The 22171-nt window shown below is 54.6% G+C and overlaps 1 protein-coding gene across 1 annotated transcript in view; it reads right to left on the bottom strand.

The window, feature by feature from the left end:
- SDK1 (sidekick cell adhesion molecule 1) overlaps positions 1 to 22171 on the bottom strand; it is a gene marked incomplete at its 5' end in the record, with an annotated part of 646035 nt that overhangs the window by 343675 nt on the left and 280189 nt on the right. The window contains 3 exons of the mRNA XM_080672625.1: positions 1190 to 1337; positions 4095 to 4201; positions 15114 to 15273. Of these exons, the coding sequence (XP_080528751.1) occupies positions 1190 to 1337; positions 4095 to 4201; positions 15114 to 15273 (415 nt within the window). The remainder of the gene's footprint in view (positions 1 to 1189; positions 1338 to 4094; positions 4202 to 15113; positions 15274 to 22171) is intronic.

Below are 22171 nucleotides of genomic sequence, written 5' to 3'. Positions count from 1 at the left end.
CGCTCCCCCCCGCCCCCCCGCCGCACCGGCACCAGCTCTTCTCAGGGATCTCCCGCCTCGGCCAGGCCGCGCTGCGCTCGACACCAGGACCCTCCGGAATATCGCACAGGAATCCACGGCTGCCTCCTTCCCTGGTCTTTGTTTCACCCCAACTGCAGAGCATTTGTGATCACTGGCATCGATACAGAGGAGGAGGACGGCCAAGCAGCTTTTCATAAAATAAAACGAAGGAGAGCCGTCATCCCATTCCTACGGTAACTGATCTTTTTACTAGGATTTTAAAACACGGCTTTTATGTAGACGAGCTTACGGCGTCTCACGATTATTCCGGATGGTCATCTCTGAGCCCCTTCCATCTGCCGTACCCTGTTCACATCGCACTGACAATGCCCAGGTAGGGGACATATGCCCACGTTCTTCCTAATCACTTAAAGCTAAATGCAGGCTGTGGGGCAGGCCAGAGCACCTTGAAATAATGCTTAACTAATCACAAGGCAACTATTCTGCAATAGGTGAGCAGACCACTAATTAGACGGAGGAAATAAAACTGCCACGGCAGGATGGAGGGATAAAGAGAAATGCGCAGTAATTACTGCTTCACCGTCAGCGGAAGCGGCATCAAACACGGCTCATGAAGCAGAGGAGACGCCCGCAGCTCCGTAAGGGACCCCGCACTCCTCCATGGGTGCTGGGAGCTGGACACACACAGGCTGACCCGATGTCACCAAGAGTCACTCGCAAAGGGAGACGTGGCCGTAAGGCGCGGGGCAGGACGGCGGCCAACTGAAGCATCACAGTACCTGCTTTCATTTTTAAAAAATATATATTATAACTGATGTCAGAGAGGAAGGGAGAGGGAGAGGGAGAAACATCCATGATGAGAGAGAATCACGGATCGGCCGCCTCCTGCACACCCCACACTGGGGATCGAGCTCACAACCTGGGCCTGTGCCCTGACCGGGAATCCAACCATGACCTCCTGGTTCCTAGATCAAAGCTCAACCACCGAGCGCCGCCGGCCGGGCGGTACCTGTTTTCTTAGGCGCTCGCACATCCCCCCACGCCAGGCAAAGGCCGCTGCTGAGTCAGGGCTGGGCAGGGCTGGGATGTTCTTTTCGGCGATGCAATGTGTGAACGGCGCCAGCAGGCAGTGGCTGTGCATTAAAGGGGAACGCTAGGGAGGACTCACATTCTGTCGCTGGGAATGATCTTGTGTCCTTCTCGGAACCAGGTCACCTGGGGCCTGGGGTAGCTGCGGAGGGGCGGCAGGTCCAGGACGGCCGCCTGTCCCTCGGGCACCGTCTTCCTCTGCTCTCCAACCAGGAAGTTCCCCAGATCTGCAGAGACAAGTCAGGCCTTTTAGGTTCTAGAAAGCTCTTTCTGAGGGGGAGGGGCCCAGGTGGAAATAACTGCATTTCACAGCATCCCTGACGTGGCGATGAGGAGCAGAGAGGAGAGACCGAGCCTGGTGCTGATGGTGCCGGCTGGCGGGGAGAGGCCCCGGGCAAGGTGCCCACGGCAGGTGCCCACGGAGCGCCATCAGCGGCCTCGCCCGTGCTCTATGCTGCTGCCACGGGACAGTCTCTAATACTTTCCCCCTGGACCAGCTGCCGAAAGCTTCCCAGAGCCACACGAGCCGGTGGCCGACACTAACATAGAGCTCTCAGACATCTCCCGCTCCCAAATCCCTCACGCTGGTTTCCCCACGCCCCGCCGGCGCCCCTCTCAGCCTCTCCTCCCCTTGGTCCCTGAGGTGTCTGCTCCCTCACAGATCTCCTGGGGTGAGCCGTTTGCAAGCCCTGCCTCATCTTCAGAGGGCTCTCCCAACCCCCTGTGCTGACTTCGTTTGGGGCAGGTGGGTGTGGTTCCGGTCTTTGTGCTCCTTGGCACCGATTTAGAAAATGAGGTCACGGGAAAACCAGCCATTAGCACGTGGGTGTAAGTGCCAATGTTTAAATTAGTAACATCTGAAATCTTCTGAATGATTAGGCACCCGTATATGTGTATATGCATAGATATGGCATATATACTACATTGGTCTGAACATATAGGAATTTGGAACAGACTATCTCTATTATCAATGGCTTTTTTATTCAAGAGAAATTACTTCCTACATTATAGGCAGCATTTAATAGTCGACGGAAACGACACGCAGATTAGGAAAGCAGTTGTGGTTAAAGTAAAATTTGTTACCCAAGAGCAGGAGAAAACAGAGGTAAGAGAAAACGTAGGAGATAAATAATTAAGCAAGGAAAAGTCCAAATTAATTTTACAAAATGGAATTTACTAGATTATCATAAACTCCAAGCTGTTAACTTATTCAAATGTCTGGGCTATGACTTTATTTATTACTAGAGGCCCGGTGCATGAAATTCAGCAGGTAGATACCGGTGCATGTATGGGGGAGGGGAGGTGTCCTCAGCCCAGCCTGCACCCTCTCCAATCTGACACATCCCTCTCACAATTTGGGACCGCTGGCTACTAACTGCTTGCCTGCTTGCCTGCCTAATCGCCCCCTAACTGCTCCCTTGCTGGCCTGATCACCCCCAACTGCCCTCCCCTGCCTGCCTGATCACCCCCTAACTGCTCTCCCCTGCCAGCCTGATCACCCCCTAACTGCTCTCCCCTGCCCTAACTGCTTACTCCCCAGCACCGGCCTGATCTTGCCCCTAACTGCTTGCTCCCCCATGCTGGCCTGATCTTGCCCCTAACGGCTCTCCCCTGCCGGCCTGATCACCCCCTAACTGCTCTCCCCTGCCTGCCTGATCACCCCTAACTGCTTGCTCCCATGCCAGCCTGATCGCCCCCTAACTGCTCTACCCCGCCCTAACTGCTTGTCCCCCACACCGGCATGATCACCCCTAAATGCTTGCTCCCATGCCTGCCAGATCGCCCCTCACTGCCTCTGCCTTGGCCCCCACCACCGTGGCTTTGTCTGGAAGGAAGTCGGACGTCTGGAAGATGTCCGGTCAACCCCATCTAATTAGCATATTACCCTTTTATTAGTATAGATGTTTTCAACTTTTCCACTGAAAAAAGCTCTAAACAGTTAGTTCTGCAGATAGATTTCGCCGAGTGACTGCCCCATGAGTCAGAAAAGTTGCTGCCTTCCTAGTCATGGAAGACATAGTGAACCCGGGTGAGATCTGCACTCAGTCCCTAGCCATCAGGGAACGGGAAAGCGACTGGGAGTTGCTTTACTTCGTGCAGGACGCTGACCACTGGGCCTTGGCTGTGGGCAGAATAACCAAGGGGAGACGGTGGCCACCGCTGCTCAGCACGGTCCCGCCAGGAGCCGCGGGGTTCTCGGGCCTCCGTCAGGACGCATCAGCGTGGAATTTAACATTTCATCACGCCCTTTGCTTTCTTTGAAAGAAGAGACATTCTTGTAGCAAATTCGCAATATAATGAAGCAGACAGGCCACTGTGGACGGACGGGACCTGTCACAGGTTATGGGCTAGAAAAGTACTAAATGCTTTAAATGGGCCAACTCCCCTCCCCTGGTTGAATCCTGGCTCCCCTGGAATTCAGGTTCCCTACTTTCCAAAGTTTGCTTCTTCAAAATGGGCCCGCCCAACAGGACTGACTAACCCAACAGGATTAACGAACCACTATTACGTTAACCCGCCTGGGACGGGACGGGCCTCAAGGATCTCTGAACACATCATCGCTGCAAGGACAGATTCTAACTTGATGCAATGTGACCGAATTGGGTTTAACTTTTTATTTTAAAAACACTGACTCTGACTATAACGAAAGCTAAGAGCCGCTAACTAATTCATAGAACAGAACGCAGCTTTTTCTGTTTTTTTTTTTTGTTTTTTGTTTTTTTTTTTAAATTTTATTTTGCACCCTCCATAGTGCTTACTGGGCCCTCGATCGGCTGAATTGAAGAAGTGCCCTTCACCTCATCAGCCCCATCATCTTCATCGGACCAGCTACCCCCGCAATTTCCTTCTCGCTCCACCAATGTCAGCAGGGACTCTAGTCCAGGCGGGACCCGAGACAGAAGCCAGGCCCCGAGGTGGCTGGAGGTGACTCATGGCCACCCCAACCCCGTCACTGAACCCTGGCGATCTCAGTGGACACGTACATGCGACTTGGACTTCCGATCTTCTCTGCAGGAGCGCGCCCAGCCTGTTGCGTACCACGCAGCGGTAGAAGCCGGCGTCCAGCCGCTGCAGCGCCGGGATGACGTACCTGCCAAACACGGGACACAGGCATTAGCGGCGCCCCCACAGCAGCCCGCCCTTGCACCTGGCGCTCCCCTAAGACGTGTCTGATAAACAGCATCCGTGCACTCCTCCCCTGAGTGGCACGCCTGCCGCCGCCGCAATTCGTGTGAGGGATCACTCAACCGATCTCCGTCTCCTCCACCGGCTGTACACGTCCCGGACACAGGGCTCAGACCTGCGTGTCCATCCCTGCACCTGAGGTGCCGCCGGAGACGTCACCCCCGCGGCTGGAGGAGCGCAATGCGAAGGGCTAACAAGGATGCGTTCAACTAGTCAGCAAGGCCAGGAAGCGGTGCCACCCCGCAAGCGTCGCTCCCGCTCAATGCCGTGCACCCCGCCCAGCACGGGTCACACGCTCTCCTTTCCTTCTTCTCCTCGGGGCCCAACATTCATTTTAAAACCTCTCTGGAGGACTGAGAGGGCATTTCATTTGTATTTCCATTCCTGTGACTACAAGTAATCATCCTTCAAATCAGCGCCTTTCAAAAAACGTCAGTACGTTTTACAGGAAAACGCGGAGAGAAGACACTGTGTCTATAAAAGCCTGCTTAGGTTTACTGTTAGTTTTATAACCTGGGGTGTTTGGAAACCCGCAAGCAAATGGGATAAACAGCCCAGAACCACTTAGAGCGAGCTGGGCAGCTCCGAGGCCACACTGTCTGTGTGGCAGCGTGCTTTCACGGGCTCCGAGGCCACGCTCCCAACCAATCGAGACTAGGGGGTGCGGTCTGAGGCTCGGGCACTTGCCACACGTGGGAAGCCGTCTGCCACAAGGAAGAAGAGGCCTGAAGCCCAGTGTCTGTTGCCTGTTTTCCGAAAAAGAGAAGAGGGGGGGGGATGCACCCTTTGCTGAAAAGGTGTTCTGGTCCTGGGCATCTCCGGTTTAAGAATAGCACCTCTTGCCCGGCCGGCATGGCTCCGTGGTTGAGCATCGACCTATGAACCAGGAGGTCACAGTTCGATTCCTGGTCAGGGCACAGGCCCGGGTTGCAGGCACATCCCCAGTAGGGAGGTGTGCAGGAGGCAGCTGACTGATGTCTCTCTCTCATCGATGTTTCTAACTCTCTATCCCTCTCCCTTCCTCTCTGTAAAAAATCATAAAATATATTAAAAAAAATAAAAAAGACGCCTCTTACACCGCATAGTCAGAGTACTTAGCGCCGGGAGGAGGCGCCAAGTGTGGGATTTTTTTATGTGCTCAGTTCCTAGGTACGCCTTGAAATCACTTACATCCACCTAATTGCTCACCTTTTTACTCAAGTGTGTCCAATTAGTCAACCCCAAAAAGGAAATGATAGGCATCATTTTCAAGCGGAAAAAAACGTTTGGACCATACAGCTAATTCAGTATTAAGCAAATATTAATCAAAGTATGTTTTCCCTCTGATAACCATCTAGAGATCCCATGGCGAGATTAATAAAATCTTTTATGAGGAAAAATACTGCTGAGTTTTAATATTCAGAATTTCATTCTTTCCTGAGGAATGGTTTACCTCAAATAAAAAATTAACTAGTGCATATAAATCAGAATAATACTGAACAGAACACAAGGACTCGGTGCCATTTATTTAAAATTACAAGTAAAACGAGAAGGAGGAGGGGTTTTTATTATGTACTGTGACTCTAAGGAGGAGGAGCTTTGAGATTGCATGAAAATAAAGTCCACGGAAGTTTCTGGAAAAGAAACAACACAGTCATTAGAGCAGGCATTTGGAACACTGTAAGAACAGCTCCGTCACTGCAGCATAACCGTATTTATAACATCGTACTCATGCTAGTTTTCCTTTCTGGAGGAATCTGTTACATTCTGGTGAATTTCTGCCGTGCGCCTACGTACCAGTGCACAAACTCAGCTCTGCTTTCGAACAACGGAGAGAGCGAGAGAGAGAGACAACCCTGAGTGTAAGACAGACGCCGTTCCGTGCCAGATCTTTAGTCGAACGCCTCATGAGGGGGAAACACATACAAAGAAGTTGCAAAGTACTCCCACCTATTACAGGACTTTCCCACACAAATTACGTTCGCCTAACAGATGGGAATACTCAGCGCAAGCCCGTTGTTTATAAGCGCACATTTTTAAGCAGGGAAAAGTTTCCCGGCTGTTTACGAGCAACCACGGTGAAATCTTAGCACCAGATGCCACTGAAACGCAGAAAATGCTGCTCTGGTTTCAAGTAAAGTCGGCAGGGAAGTCTGTGTTCACCCATCACAGCGAAATTCTACTAGGCTGCCCGGCCGGTGCGGTTCAGCGGTTGAGCCTCGACCTAGGAACCGGGAGGTCGCGGTTCAATTCCCGGTCAGGGCACGTGCCCGGGGTGCGGTCTCGATCCCCAGTAGGGGGGGTGCAGGAGGCTGCCGATCAATGATTCTCTCTCATCGTTGATGTTTCTCTCTCTCTCTCCCTCTCGCGTCCTCTCTGAAATCAATTATATATATCTATATATATCTATATATGTCTATATCTATCTACCTATCTATCTATCATCTATCTATCTATCTATCTATCTATCATCTATCTATCATCTATCTATCTATCTATCTATCTATCATCTATCTATCTATCTATCATCTATCTATCTATCATCTATCTATCATCTATCTATCTATCTATCTATCATCTATCTATCTATCATCTATCATCTATCTATCATCTATCTATCTATCTATCTATCTATCTATCTATCTATCATCTATCTATCTATCATCTATCTATCATCTATCTATCTATCTATCTATCTATCATCTATCTATCTATCTATCTATCTATCATCTATCTATCATCTATCTATCTATCTATCTATCTATCTATCTATCTATCTATCATCTATCTATCTATCATCTATCTATCATCTATCTATCTATCTATCTATCATCTATCTATCTATCATCTATCTATCATCTATCTATCTATCTATCTATCTATCTATCTATCCTACTAGGCTAACAGAACAGTGTCCAGGCCAGTTCATCATCAGGAAGAGCAACTTAAAGAAAATCCAACAAAACCAAGGGCTGAAGGCCCACTTCTGCTAAGTCGAACACAGTCCTGAACTGCCCTCCGGACGGGCCACAGACACAGCCCGTGTCTCTGGGACACGGCAGCCCAGGACAGTGCTCCAACCAGCTCTCCGGGAGGGGCGGCGGGCACTTTTGGTCTCCAAGCACCTGCCCACTCTCCCGTATTGGGAGAATGCTCCGCTCTGAGGCTCGGGGGAGGCCGACCCAGCGCCGGCCGCTGGCACCGTGGGCTGAGACCTGGGCCAGGCGAGCGGTGCGCGTGTCCCGTGCCCATCGGGGCAACGTCCCCAGCAGTGGCATCCTGCCCGTGTCACCCGCAGCGGGGCCCTTGCTCAGAGAGCACAGCGGCTGCCCCTCCACCTGCTGCAGGGAGACCGTGCGGAAACCGCCGACGATCCTCCTGGGGGGCCGCCGGTGGCCGGCGCTCAGCAGCAGGTGCAGGGGCCCTGAGGCTCCAATGACAGGCTCCCTGGGACCCTCCCGTCTCCGTTCCAAAAGCCCTTCTGGCCCCACCTTTCATCGGAGCCACGGCTTGGCCGCCAGCTCCCCGCAGCCGGGACGGCCTGCGTGCGTGCACTGGCAGCACCCTCCGTGCACCGGGCCGCGTGCCGCGTCGCTGCCTGTCCCCGGGGGCTCTGCGCCAGGATGTCCACGTGGCCACTCAGGCCTGAGGGACCGGAGTGAGGCTGGGGCCTTGGGCCCTCCGCCGAGGAAGGGAGCTCAGAGGTGACTGTTCTCCCGCTCAGGCTGAGAGGCACTTCCTGTGGCTCCCTCAGTCCCAGGGGGATCGGGGAGCCCCTGTGAGGACCTTGACACGGAGTGTGCCTGGGCTCTGGCTGGGTGGCACTGGGCCTTCCTCCTCCCGGCGCACGCTCTGCCCTTGCTCTCGCTCTGAGAGTCCCAGACACGTCCCGCCAAGCCGCCTCGGCGCTGTTTCCAGAGCGCCCAGCTGATTGATTCAGAGAGCAAACCGCAAGGTGCGCCAAACTGCTCTCGTTCAGCATTGCCTGTCGCCAGTGGCCACTGGAAGGCACGTTGTAAAACTGGACATGGCTGTGATCTGGTTGGGTGATTTTTCTGGTGCCTTTTATACGCTGGTGTATTTAATTTAGAGATCATTTCACCTTTGTTTCCGTGTAATTTTTAAATTTAACTCTTAAATGAATCTGAAATGTTCTTGGTGTCTGGTAGAAAGAGGACCCATGTTCGATATTGTTTCCAAATAACTGGTTTCTTTGCCCCTGGATCTAACGCTCATTTGAGGGTGTGGGTTTTTATGGACACGATGGTCTAGTTCAGACACCCTTCTGGAATATTTCTGTGTATTTGTGTGTTGCTAACATGTCATTTCATTCCGGTGGCTCCTGGGAGGGAACACTCCTCCCTGTATTCACCTAGTGCAGTGGTCGGCAAACTCATTCGTCCACAGAGCCAGATATCAACAGGACAACGATTGAACTTTCTTTGGAGAGCCACATTTTTTAAACTTAAACTTCTTCTAACACCACTTCTTCAAAATAGACTCGTCCAGGTCGTGGTATTTTGTGGAAGAACCACACTCAAGGGGCCAAAGAGCCGCATGTGGCTCGCGAGCCGTGGTTTGCTGACCACTGACCTAGTGTTTTGAAGATTCGTTGGGCTTCTTTTCTGTTTATAATTCTACATGCGCTCTGGATCCGCTCAGGAATCACAGTACCCTCAGGAAACCCCGTTGGGACTTTTCTTGAAATTAGGCTAAACTTGGACAATCAAAGGAATTTAAATTTCTACAATGTTTAGATTTCCCAACTAGGGTGACGTTCACTCTTTTCTTCAGGCATGTTCTACTCATCTATAGATATAAAAGCCCAATGTGCAAACAGGCCGAACGGCGGGACAACCGAACAACCAGCCGCTGTGATGGGTGCTGACCACCATGGGGCACGCACGCAGCATGGCAGGCGTCAGCGGCAGGTGGCAGAGTGCGGAACATGGCGGGCATCGGCTGCGGCGGAATGGCGGAGCAGGTGAGCGGGGGCGCCAGAGCAAGGCGGGGCGCCGGTCACTGCCATCGGGGCAAGTCTCTGGTGGTCACTGAAAATTCTTTGCTCCTGTGCACGTCAGTCCTGCTGGCTGCTTGCACCTGCTGCTGGTGCTGGCCCCACTCGCACCTGTTGATGGCGCTGGCCCTGTTCACACCGACTGCCGGCACCAGCCCCAATCACTCCGCGCCGTCAGCGGGTGCAAGCAGGGCCGGTGCCGTCAGTGTGTGGGAGCAGCGGCAGCGGCGGGAGCAGGGCTGCCAGCAGGCAGGGGACCGGGGGCTGCGGCGGGAGGGGCAGGGCCGGGGCGCGAAGGATCGACTGAGACCTGCCCCTGTGCCCACCGCAGCCTCGCGGCCCACAGTTCCTTTCAAGGTGCACAGATTCGTGCACTGGGCCCCTAGTTTCTTATAAAGGTGATTTCCAGGCATGGGATAATTTTTATTGATTTATGAAATTTTTTATCTTTGGATAAGACTTAAGAAAAAGTAACTTTCCCCTTAACAATTCCTATTTTTTTTTACTGGAACAAAAAAAAAGAGTAAACATCCATAAAATTTCTATCATTAGACTGTCCTAGAGGGTGAGCACAGACAGGCCCAGGAGGAAGCGGGGAGGGCCTTCAGCAGTGTAGAGCATCCGATTACCCCCCTTTGTAGCAGTGAGCACTGTGCCCAGCACCAAGGAAGTCTTGGCTTGGAGGTACATACTTTGAATACCATCGCAAAATAATGTTTTAGCCCAAAATAGAAAATAATTTAGAATAAATGTTTTTTTGGGGGGGAGGACGCGGGGGGAGCAGTTAGAAAACCGTTTTCTCATTAAACTGCTATCGCTTTGCAGTGTAGTCACCTGTGCTTACATGTGGAAATGAGCAGGCCCATGAATAATACAGCGGCGGGAACTCGCCAGAACTCACCGTGCAGTTTAACTGCAATACAAGCAGCCAAGAAAATGCTATTTTTTGTCAAAGCTGCAAAGGCGAATTTATATTATTTTCTCTTTTACAGACAGGGTTAGCATTTTCATCACTGACACCAAGTGTGGGGGTGGGGTCGGCATTAATGTCAGACGGGAACAGCCACCATTTTCGGAAGGCACCGTGTGTGTGTGTGTGTGTGTGTGTGTGTGTGCGCGCGCGTGTGTGCGTGCGTGGTGTGTGAGTGTGTGTGTGCGTGTGCGTATGTGCGGTGTGTGTGTGTGTGCGGTGTGTGCGGTGTGTGTGTGTGTGTGTGTGCTGTGTGTGTGTATGTGTGTGTGCGTGTGTGTGTGCGGTGTGTGTGTGTGCGTGTGTATGTGTGTGTGCGTGTCTGTGTGTGCGGTGTGTGTGTGTGCGGTGTGTGTATGCGTGTGTGGTGTGTGTGCATGTGTGTGTGTGTGGTGTGTGTGTGTGCGTGTGTGTGCAGTGTGTGTGTGCGTGTGTGAGTGTGCGCGGTGTGTGTGCGTGTGTGTGTGTGTGCGGTGTGTGTGCGCGCGCGCGCGTGTGTGTGTGTGTGTGTGTGTGTGTGTGTTTTCAATTTGGGACGCGGAGCCGCCGCAGAGGTTAGCACCTGGCAGCGGACGGGGTGCTGGGCGGGAGGAAGGCGATGAAAGAGTCATTTGAAAAAGCAGCCTGAGATTTTTGGACAGGTTTTATGTCTTGAAAAAAACGATGACAAAACACGACGGATCCTTGATAACCCATCTCAGTCCTGGAGCCCTCATGAATAGAATGTAATTTATCACGTCGGCCCCAAGTCACTGGCTTCGGAAACCCAGCTCTCGCAGCGAGCTCGTCCCCTCGGCCTGGCTCCACACAGAACGCCCTCCTCCCGCACCTCCAAGTTCACACCGAACTGCCTTCCCCGGTTAGATGGCTGCACACACAGAACGGTGGCCCCGTGTAGCGTTGGGCGCTTTAGAATAAAGACGTTGCACCACTGTTGTAAAATGCCCCCAGTGGAATCTAAAGAACAGAGGGGTTTTGGTCGCCACATTATCCATTTTTCAAAATCAACTCTAACCAATTCAACGTCCACACGGTTTCTCTTTTCTCTTCGAAGGTGTGCATTACACCTACTTACCCCTCAGAGACATCCTCCTGTAACGGAGATTCATGCAGGAAGGATGCACACCGATTGCCCACCCCGCTTCTCAGAAATACAAATGTGCCCATAAGTAGCAATTTAGAGAGCATTCCCTTTGTCCAAAAGATGGGAAGTGCCTTTGAAAACAATTTCTTCTGGGTTCCATGGTCACTGTTAATCAAAACACAATAAATGCATGACATACTTTGAAAAATAACGATTAAACATTAAAACGTAGAGAGGAAACGTGTTTCTCAGTGAGATGGAAGTGACTGTTTTCAATTACTCCGCATTTCGTCGAATGGCAAGTTAGCTGCCACCAGAATGAACAGGATCAGGCGGGATTTAAAGAAGAAGACGAAGAGGAGGAAGTCCGGACCCGAGTGTGTGGGAGAAAGGAGCAAGAAGCACTGATGTAACACAAGGGCGGGGACCTCACAGCCAATGCTCTTTTTCGGGGGGAAGCTAAGGGAAGTATCTTCTGAAGAAATGTTTGGGGAAACATGAGCACAGACTCCCTGCAGGGGGCGCTCCTTCTATATCGACACAGAACACGGACCTGCGGGGCAGAGGGCACTTTCACCCCTCCTCCCAGCATTCTGTAACTGAGCCCCTGAAAGGCAGGTACAGTGTGCTCCTGGAAGACTTCCTCAACTTGTTTTAAATTTCAAACAAACCTGCGCCAGGCCGGCCGAGCTAATGTATGTAAATGAGGGGCCTCCCAGCAGGGCTAAGTGTGCCCCCTGCTAAAGCAGGGCGCCCTCCCTGCAGCACTTCTCCAGGTGCTGTCCTTGCTGGGCGCTTGTCCAACATTCCCTGAGGCGCGCCGGCCTGGCTGAGGACTGTTGGGGAGCAGAGCCGGTGAGGGGGGGCCAAGCCCGCGATCGCTGGCTGCCCACCCGCACAGCATCACCGAGGGGGCTCCCAGCTTGGCCACAGCATCCCATTTCCAGGGTCAGATGTGCAGTCATGAGACATGTGTGCAGCAGGAAAGGCAGGAAGCTCTTCTGTGGGTTGCCTGCAGGGCCCCGTCTTCGGGTTAGGCCGCACGTTTGAAGTGTGTGTGTGGCGGGCGCCCTAGGATGGCTTTGAGCGGGGAGACTCGGACGGGGCGGGGTGCCTCTCGGTTGTGAAACGAGAGGAAGAAGGCAGACGCCGGCCAGGAGGACACACGGGCGTGTTCTCAGCGGCTCGGTTTCAGAGCACCAGCTAGAATCAGCCGTGGGCGAACTACGGCCCGCGGGCCGGATCCGGCTGTTCTATCCGGTTCTCTTGCTCTCCCCTCCGCTCCTTTACTTTGAATTTATATTAGTTCACACACACACTCCATCCATGCTTTTGTTCCGGCCCTGCGGTCCAGTTTAAGAACCCATGGTGGCCCTCGAGTCAAACAGTTTGCCCACCCCTGGGCTAGATAGAACACAGTCTGTCTGCCACTGTCCTTGGCCATGACCTCGGGGTGAAGACACCAGGACAGGCCGTCCACTGACGACCTCTTTCCGTTAGGGTGACCACTCTGGATTCTTTGAAAGCGTCATTCCCATCTGCCTGCAGCACCAAAGCACTGGCACCTGAACTTTAGGGGACCCCTGAGGAGGGCTTCGTTAGACCCGTGTGAGAGGCGAGAGAAGTAAGGCCACTCTGGTTAGACAGTGTGTCCGAAGCCAGCAGGCAGCACGCTGAACAGAGTGCCCGCACCCTCCTCATCGGCTGGCAAAGCCCAGGACTCATCCGAGGTTCCCGCTGCCGAGGCCACTGTTGTCTTTCTTGTGCTCCTGACAGCGCCAGCCAGAAAGCCCCGGGACCGAACACACAGCGTGGCCGGGGCTGTGTGAACAGGCGGCTGTGGGCAGGGTAACGGGCCAGGGGCACCTTCCCGGCTCACAATGCCGAGGGAGGTGTGGCCGTCCCTCTGCGGACACTGAACGAGGGGCTCGCGGGCGCCTGCCCGAGGTCACCTGTCCGAGGTCACGTGCCCGAGGTCACCTGGCCGAGGTCACCTGTCATGCCAACTGTAGGGGCTGGGATTCACACCCAGGTCTGCTCAGGGTCAACCAGCTTGACCATGAGGACAAAGCACTCCCAACAGCAGACACCAACCGGGCAGGCCCGCTGATGACCGGGACCTCAGCTCAGGCCTGTGCGGGGCGGGCCGGCCCTGGACTGACCAGCACGTGTGGCCTGATGAGGTGGGCAGGCCGTGCCTGGGACCCAGTGGCCGTGCCTTTCCCAAAGGCAGCTCTGCCCAGCGCCTGCGCCTGCTCCTGCTCCTGCGTGGGGCCTGCCGACTGGTCAATGGGGGCCCGAGAGCCCACTTCTATGTAATACCTTACCATCATCCATGCTGCCATCAGGTAAGAAATCTACTCTGTGTATAGCCATGTAGACTTCAAACTGACTTTTTAAATACACACCCCACTGCGGGCAGGCAGGGTGTGGATCCTGGCGGGGGCAGGCAGGGTATGGATAGGGGGGCAGGCAGGGTGTGGATCCTGGGGGGCGGGCAGAGTGTGGATCCGGGTGGGGGGGCAGGCAGTGTGTGGATGCGGGGGGAGGGGGGGCAAGCAGGGTGTGGATGGGGGGAGCAGGCAGAGTGTGGATCCCAGGAGCAGGCAGAGTGTGTATCCTGGGGAGGGGGGTGGGGGGGGTAGGCAGTGTGTGGATGGGGGGGTGGCAGGCAGGGTGTGGATCCCAGGGGCAGGCAGGGTATGGTTCCTGGGGAGGAGGGGGACAGGCAGGGTGTGGATGGGGGGGCAGGCAGGGTGTGGATAGGGGGGCAGGCAGGGTGTGGATCGGGGGGTGGGGGGGAGGCAGGCAGGGTGTGGATGGGGGGGCAGGCAGGGTGTGGATCGGGGGGTGGGGGAGAGGCAGGCAGGGTGTGGATGGGGGGGCAGGCAGGGTGTGGTTCCTGGCTGGCCTTACTGGAGCTCTGAGGACAGAGTGAGCGGTGGCCACGCCTCCTGGGGGAGCGCCTCCCTGTTTCTGTAACCCGGAAAGCCCCTTCTCTTTCCAGCACCAGGGGAAGGAGAGCCTGGAATGGCTGCTGGCGCTGCCCGGGGCCTCTCAGACTTTTTGGCCGTCACTGCCTGTCCGCCCTTCCCGAAGGGCAGCATCTGGTGTGACCTCCTCCCACAGAAATGCAGGTTGAACAGACGTCAACCTGGAGACCCGCTGGCCCACAGGCTGGTGCTGCGGCTTCCCGGTCCCGGTGAGGCCCTAGCTCAGGCATGACCTGACCTCTGGCTCGCCGCCTCTGCTCCAGGCCTGGGCCCCGGGCCAGCACCCACAGGGGAATGTGCTGGGGACGCAGGCGCCGTCCGCAGGCCCACCCTCCCGTGGCTCCATCTCTCCTGTCCCAGCTCCGCGAGCTCCCGAGGAGGAGGAGGTTTCCCTGACCGCAGAGCTGCAGACGCTCTGGTCTCAGATGGGTCTACACACGTGCGCGCCTCGGACAGGGGCCCCACCGGGGCTGGGCTGCCGCCCAGAGACAGCAGGTCTAATGCTAAGGCCGTGTCTGCATCCCTCTTTCGGGTCTGGTGCCTCCACGCCCAGGCTTCGTTTTACAAACATAACGAACAACTTCCTACGGGTGAGCGATGCAGCCTGCGTCAGAACAGTGAGCCCATTCTAAGTGCGCGTTCAAATCCACCCCCTCCGGCCTTGGCGCGTTAGAAAAGCCCTCCAATACAGCCAACCCTTGTGCTACCGTGGCCAACAGGCAAATGCTCCGCACACCCACGTGCAACCAGTCCTGCTGTGAGGCGACCAGGTACCTGTACTCGCTGCTGTAGGCGGTGATCTCGCTGTCATTGCGCAGCCACTTGAACTCCAGGGGCCAGCTCCCCTCGGCCAGGCAGGTGAGCACCAGGCGGTTCCCCTCCAGGTGAGTCTGCGGCAGCCCCGGCTCCGTCTTAAAATATGGCACAACGTCCTCTGAAGTATTTTAAAGAAGAAGAAGAAAGAAAAAAATAACTGAATAAAGTGAATGTGACAATGGCGTTCATCAATTAATGAATCACTTGTTTAAATCGACTCATTTATTCGCAGAGAGACATGCACCCCTATGGTCACGGCAGCATTATACATGGCGGCATATACACGGCAGCATTACACACGGTGGCATATACACAGCAGCATATACACGGCAGCATATACACGGCGGCATATACACAGCAGCATATACACGGTGGCATATACACAGCAGCATATACATGGCGGCATTACACATGGCAGCATATACACGGCGGCATATACACGGCGGCATATACATGGCGGCATTACACACAGTGGCATATACACGGCGGCATTACACATGGCGGCATATACACGGCGGCATATACACGGCGGCATATACACGGCGGCCAAGACATGGGAACCATCGAAGTGGCCGCGGGAGAGGACTGGATGAGGAGGGCGTGGTCCATACACACAGCGGGGTGCTGCTCAGCCGTAAAGGAGAAGCAGCGCCATTCGCAACAACACGGATGGGCCTTGAGAACGTTATGCGGAGGGACAGAACTCAGGCAGAAAAAGCTAAGAACCACGGGATGTCACTCAGATGTGGGACAAAGAACTGAAACTCGTGAACACGCACGGCAGTGGTGGCTGCCAGAGGGAAGGGCGGGGGAGAAGGGGTCCCGACAGGAGCGACAGGAGGAGATCGGACCTGGGGGGTGGGCCCACGGTGCGATACACAGATGCTGTACCTTAGAGACCCGCACCGAAGCCGTATGTTCATGTGGACCAAGGTCACCCCAATAAAACTTAGCTAAAATAAAAGTGATAATAAATAAACTGGCCTTGTTTTAAAAGTAGCAGTGATGGCCACCTGACCCCCCGGAAGCTCGCCATGGGACAGTTTCCATGGCTGCACGCTCGCTGTCGGAGTCCACGTGGGATTCATCCTTTTTCCCCAGGGGCAGGCGGGCCCTCTCTGCTCCACAGCGGGGGGCAACGAGGCACACTGGCCTCCAAGTGACAGCAGGTCTGCACCGGGGCCGAAGAGGCCACGCCCTCACATCACCTTCCGCTGCTCTGCAAAGTCACTAGCAAACCTAAGGCCTGCAGCACGCCACGCGTCGCCCAGCTCAGCTCGCACACAGGCCGGCGGCGACACCCGGGAACCTGTGTGTTTCACACCAAGGAATACCACACGGCAACGGGAGGGGACCACCTACAGCCACACACGACCCGGAGCCGGTGAACCCCACAGACACATGGGGTGAAAGACGCCAGACAGGAAGGAGCTCCCGCACAGCTTCCACCCCAGGGTTCCAGGAAGTTAAAACCAGGCAGCACTGTCTGTGGTGTCAGAGGTCAGGGTGGGCGTGACCTTGGGGGGTGGGGCGGGGCGTAGGGGGGCTGCGGATGGAGACGGGCCAGACCCACTCTGTGTGCTTGCATGGGGGTACGTATTCAGTGAAAATGCACATATATGACTTGTGCCACTTTTGTATACATGCTTCAATAATTTTTAAAAAATGTTATGACCACAGGACACTCAGCTTCTAGTTCTTGCCATCTCCAATTCCCTGCATGACGCTGATCAGGGCACGTGGGAGTCTGTTTATTCATCAGTAAAACACAGGGAATTAGACGCCTGCTCACTTTGCTAATGGAATCCCAGCACACACCTGTGTCACCTGCACCCTGTCCACGTTCCAGGCCTCCTCCCCTCCCCTCACACGGTCACTCTGCCGCTCGGCTTTTTACCTCTGAAGCCAGGAGAGCCCGGCACACCCCGGGGCCTTCCCTCTGCCCTTTCCCACCTGGACACCCCCCCGCCCCAAATAAGAAGACTTAACCTGGTCACTGAGCACATGCAGTGGCCAAGAGCTAAAAGCTCAGTCCGGTCAGATCCTCAGATCAAAGCAAGCGCCGAGGCCCTGGGGCGTGAGCCGCCTTGGGAGGTACAAAGGCTAGAAAGCCAGCAGGTGGCGGTGGGGATGGGTGCAGGTGAGCCGGGCCCAGCCACAGCCGGTCTCCACGCCATCCCCGGTGCTCACTTCACACTCCACATAGTCTCGTGTGAATAATAAGTTACGTGATCGCCCTAGTCACAGGCCTTTGTGAACAGTACTGTCAATGTTATTATAACTAGTGGCCCGGCGCACGGATTCGTGCACGTTGAAAGGAAGTGGGGCCGCACTCCCTCCTCTCTGGTTTTGGGGTGCGTCACCCGAGAACCGCCGCTGCCAAGTCACCGCAGATTGACAGCTCCTGTGTTGAGCGTCTGCCCCCTAGTGGTCAGTGCGCGTCATATGTACCGGCTGGTCGGACGGTTACTTAGCCTTATATATATATATAGATGGTGGTTGGCTATTACTCTAGAACAGGGGTGGGGAACGGCCACCGCCTAAGGCCCGAGAAATCATTGGGTCTAGCCCTGCCCAGGTCATTAGGGGTGAGTTATTAAATGTTTGATCCAATATAGCAGCAGGCTAATTTTCACCTTGATAATTTTATGACCCTCAAACGACATCATCAATGCACAATGGTCCTCGCAGATAAAAGGTTCCCACCCCCACTCTAGAGGGACAGGAGGAAGCCTGGACAGAGCCGTCCCTAAAGCTCATTCTGGCCACACCAAGGAGGGGGTCAGGAGGGACCCAGAGGTGCGAGGCGACCTGGCGGGAGGCCAGGCCAGGGGCCCAGGGAACGCTCTGGAGGGTGATGTGGGTCAGGGCGAGGAAATTGTAGAGGCTGTGGTGATGGAGAGAAACGGCTGCTTTCAAACACTGTTTAGGGGGCAAGCAAAGGCAGTGATGGACTGAAGGTGGGGGTGAGGGAGAAGGGGGGTAAGGAGGGTTCGAGATCTCTGACCCGCCCAACTTTCTGTTCAATAAACACACTGATTCTGCAGCCAGCCCTGGACATGGACAGGAGTGAGACAGGCACTGGCCCCTCAGAGATCACAGTCTGAGGCAGGATGGGTGTGAGGTGTGAGGAGTGAGGAGTGAGGAGTGAGGAGTGAGGAGAGAGGAGTGAGGAATGAGGTGTTGCTGCTGAGATGTATCCTTCGGCCCGGTCCAGGGGCCCCCAGCTTCTGCTGCTGCTGCACGTCACGTGTTCCGAGCCCTCACGTGTGTTTTTAGGTTTGGACTCGCCATCCTACGTCCAATTTCGCCATTTGCTATGTGCTTCAGCGGAGGCACCCACTCGCATGACCCGAGCCGAGTAATACAGCGGAACCGCCACGGCTACAGCTTTGATGCCTTGAGGCCAACGGCGCAACAGCCTTGATGAATGTCCCGCCAGCTGCACTCTGCTTGACGACAGGACGAGAAATGTCACTTCCTGTGGGTGCAGTGTCCTACAAGAGTAAGTCGGAGGAAATACGTCTTTTTGAAAGAAACTTGCTTCGAGGTAGACACGCAGGAACGTGGACTTGGTTTTACACTGGACAGGGCATCATCGATGTAACCGATGATGCTATGGTCTGAATGCGAGCGATACCGTGGTCCACGCTTCCACAGAACACGTAGCTTGCTAAGCAGGCGTCTGCTGTGCGGACACGGCGCTGGGCACCTGACCCGACGGGGAGAAGTCTTCACAGAGAAGAGCGGCACAGAGCTGGCCAGCGAGGTCTCTGGTGATGCCGGCGGCTGTAGACTTACGGTGGGCGCAGATGCTAACACTTATGTGAGGAGGAAGGGGGGGATCTCACGTGTCTATGTTGAAATGATGACCACAGGTATCTCCACGGAGATTAGCCAATGTGCCGAGGAACAGTGCTCTCTCCAAGCCAGCCCTGTCTACCACGGAAGGAGACGAGGTATCACGGTAGCAAAACGCTAAGCTTAGGCGAGAGACGGAGACAAGAGGATTCGCGTGCGGTCGGCGCAGGCCCCTATGAAGGCGTGTGGCCTTTATGCGCCGTCAGTGGCGCAGAAAAAATGTCTGGAAAGGCCCATACAGACGAAAATGATTGAGTTCTTTCTGAGATAGGGTCATCGGACCCCGACCTGGGAAAAGGCCAGTGGGGTCCCCCTGCCGCTCTTTGAGGCAGAGTGTGTGTGCGCGCACTTATCTTCCCCGATAATAATGAAAAGATCTCCCTTCCTTGGGAGAAATAAGCAGAGATGAACTCTGCTTCTGTATTCTTACGATGATCATTATAAGACCCCGGAATGAATTACTAAGGAAAACGGTGACATTTCCATTTTCACAATCTTTTAAAGAGAACATAAATCATTTATGAAAGGGAGAGGCTCGTCTGTCTGGCTAACACAGATTTAAGGTCCATCCAGAGGAGAGGGATGGCCTTAATGTTCTCTCCAGACAACATTATAATTTTATGATGCAGAAGTCACTTTCCTAAATGGACTCCTAAGGTTTCTCGGTGGTAAGGTGAACCGCATTGAACCTTCCCGTCCAGTGCGATTGCCTGGGCTCATCTAGGAAGGAGCCACGACCGGCTGGCGCGGGGCGGCTGGGGACAGGCGCTGGGAGGCGTGTGGCTTCCTGCCCCCGCAGGGGGGGCCGCCGTGGAGTTAACTACCTGGCTCACCATGGAAACTGGAGACTCCACCACCAGAAACTCGCTCCTGGTAGGAGAGACAGGAGTCGGCACTAGAGGCGTGAGCGTCAGACCCGCCTATTCTGTGGCTGCAACTACAGGCTTGTGGCCGGGCCACCAGCATCTGGCACTGGCTCCCCCTCCTCCTCCATCTTAAAGCAACGGTGAATAAAGAAAGACTAATGCACATCTGCTTAGCAGAGGGCACCCCCAGACCACAGCCGAGAGGTCCAGGGTGGAGGAACCCTGCTGTCTGGAAGGGTGACATTCCCGGGCGTCCAGCAGGTGGCCCGGCTGGTACCCAAGAGCGGCAGCAGGAGGAGGGCAGCCCTCAGCCACGGCGGGACCTCCTGTGCCCAAGTCTGCTCCTCAGAACTGAACTTCCCGGGCGACTCATCTTTTGGTTTAAACCACTAATCTTCCTTTCAAAACGTCTCTTGTACCAGCTTCCAACGGTGCCATGCCCCAGCTCGTGAACTGACCCTAAAGGAAAGCCGCCTTCTTCAAATCCCAGGGAGAAACAAGAGCACGGGTGCGAGGTATCATGTATGAGCGGCTCTCCTGGGAAGTGCGGGGAGCGGCTCCCTTTCCCGTAAACTCGGCCACTCACACCCGCTGCTGGCAGGGGACTAGGGTGCCCACTGGAGCGGGCATCTAATCTCACAGTGGGCGCTGCTCCTGCATCACACTCATACTCATCTTCTTAAAGAAAACAGTGGTACATTTCAAATGCACTTCTGAGATAAAATGGAAAGGAATGATGAGATATGTTCTAGTTAAATATTCAAATACTCGAGGCCCGATGCACGAAGATTTGTGCAAGAATGGGCCTTCCTTCCCCGGGCTGCGGGCACCGCCTTCACTCTGGTCAGAGCCGCCTTTACACTCCGGCCTGGGGTCGCCTTTCTGCCTTCTCACGCTGCCCGGAGGCCTGGAGTGGCTGGGGTGGTGCGGAACACCTGCGTCCCGCCCCACCCTGCCCCCAGCTGCTCGACGCCTGTGTATGCAAATTAACCGGCCATCTTTGTTGGGTTAATTTGCATACTCACTCCTGATTGGCTGGTGGGCATCGCGAAGATACGGTCAATTCACATGTTACTCTTTTATTAGTGTAGATAGGAGGTCACACCTCACGCTGCGGGATGACTTTGAGGACAATGACTCAGGACAGTCCTCTGTGCCCTGGGACAAGCTGGCTCCGCTGCACTTCTCTAACCATGACGCAGGCACCTGGGTGGCTGAAGTTGGGAGAAGGAGGAGGAGGAGGGGGAGAGTAGGAGGAGGAGGAAGAAGAGGAGGAGGAAGAGGAGGGGGAGGAGAGTAAGAGGAGGAGGAGGAGAGTAAGAGGAGGAGGAGGAGAGTAAGGGGGGGGAAGAAGAGGAGGAGGAAGACAAAAAGGAAGAGGAGGAGCAGGAGGGAGAGGAGGAGGAGGAGAAAGAGGAGGAGGAAGATGAAAAGGAAGAAGAGGAGGAGGAGGAGGAAGAGGTCGAGGGGGAGGAGGAGGAGGCGGTGGCAGCTCCATCCTTACTGCTAAATCTCAGGCTGCATTCTCCTAGCTCAGTGGTCGGCAAACTGCGGCTCGCAAGCCACGTGCTGCTCGCGAGCCGCGGTTTGCCGCTCTGTTGACTAATGAGTTTGCCAACCACTGTCCTAGCTTATCAGAACTATTTATAAATATTTTCCAGTGATAGACCTTCAAGCATAGTAGGATGCACCACCATAATTTGTAGATGTTAAAAAAGTAGTGAACTTCTCCATATGCCACTTTATATAGTTCCACTTCTACCTTATAAAAATAAACGAGTGTCAGAAATTTCAGAGTGAAAGGTAGTAACAACTGAGCATACACACACACACACACACACACACACACACACACACACACACATAGTAGAGGCCTGGTACACGAATTTCGTGCATGAGGGGGGGTCCCTCAGCTCGACCTGTACCTTCTCCAATCCAGGAGCCCTCAGGGGATGTCCTACTGATGGCTTAGGCCCACTCCCCATGGTTCTCTGCTGTCTGCGGGACCCGCTTGCCTGCTCGCCGCCGGTGGGACTGAAAGGACTGGGGGACTCCGGCGGGGCTGAGGGGACTGGGCGCCGCCATCTTGGGGCTATGGGAGCCACCATCTTTGTGACAGAGTGACAGTCAATTTTCATATTCCCTCTTTATTAGATAGGATACACACACACACACACACACACACACACACACACACATATACACACACACACTAGAGGCCCAGTACATGAAATTCATGCACTCGCGGGGGGCGGGGGGGTCCCTCATCCAGGCCTATGCCCTCTCGCA

Source organism: Plecotus auritus (genome assembly GCF_963455305.1).
Source record: "Plecotus auritus genome assembly, chromosome: 6".
NCBI lineage: Eukaryota > Metazoa > Chordata > Mammalia > Chiroptera > Vespertilionidae > Plecotus > Plecotus auritus.
This window is presented reverse-complemented; position numbering and strand designations above follow the sequence as displayed.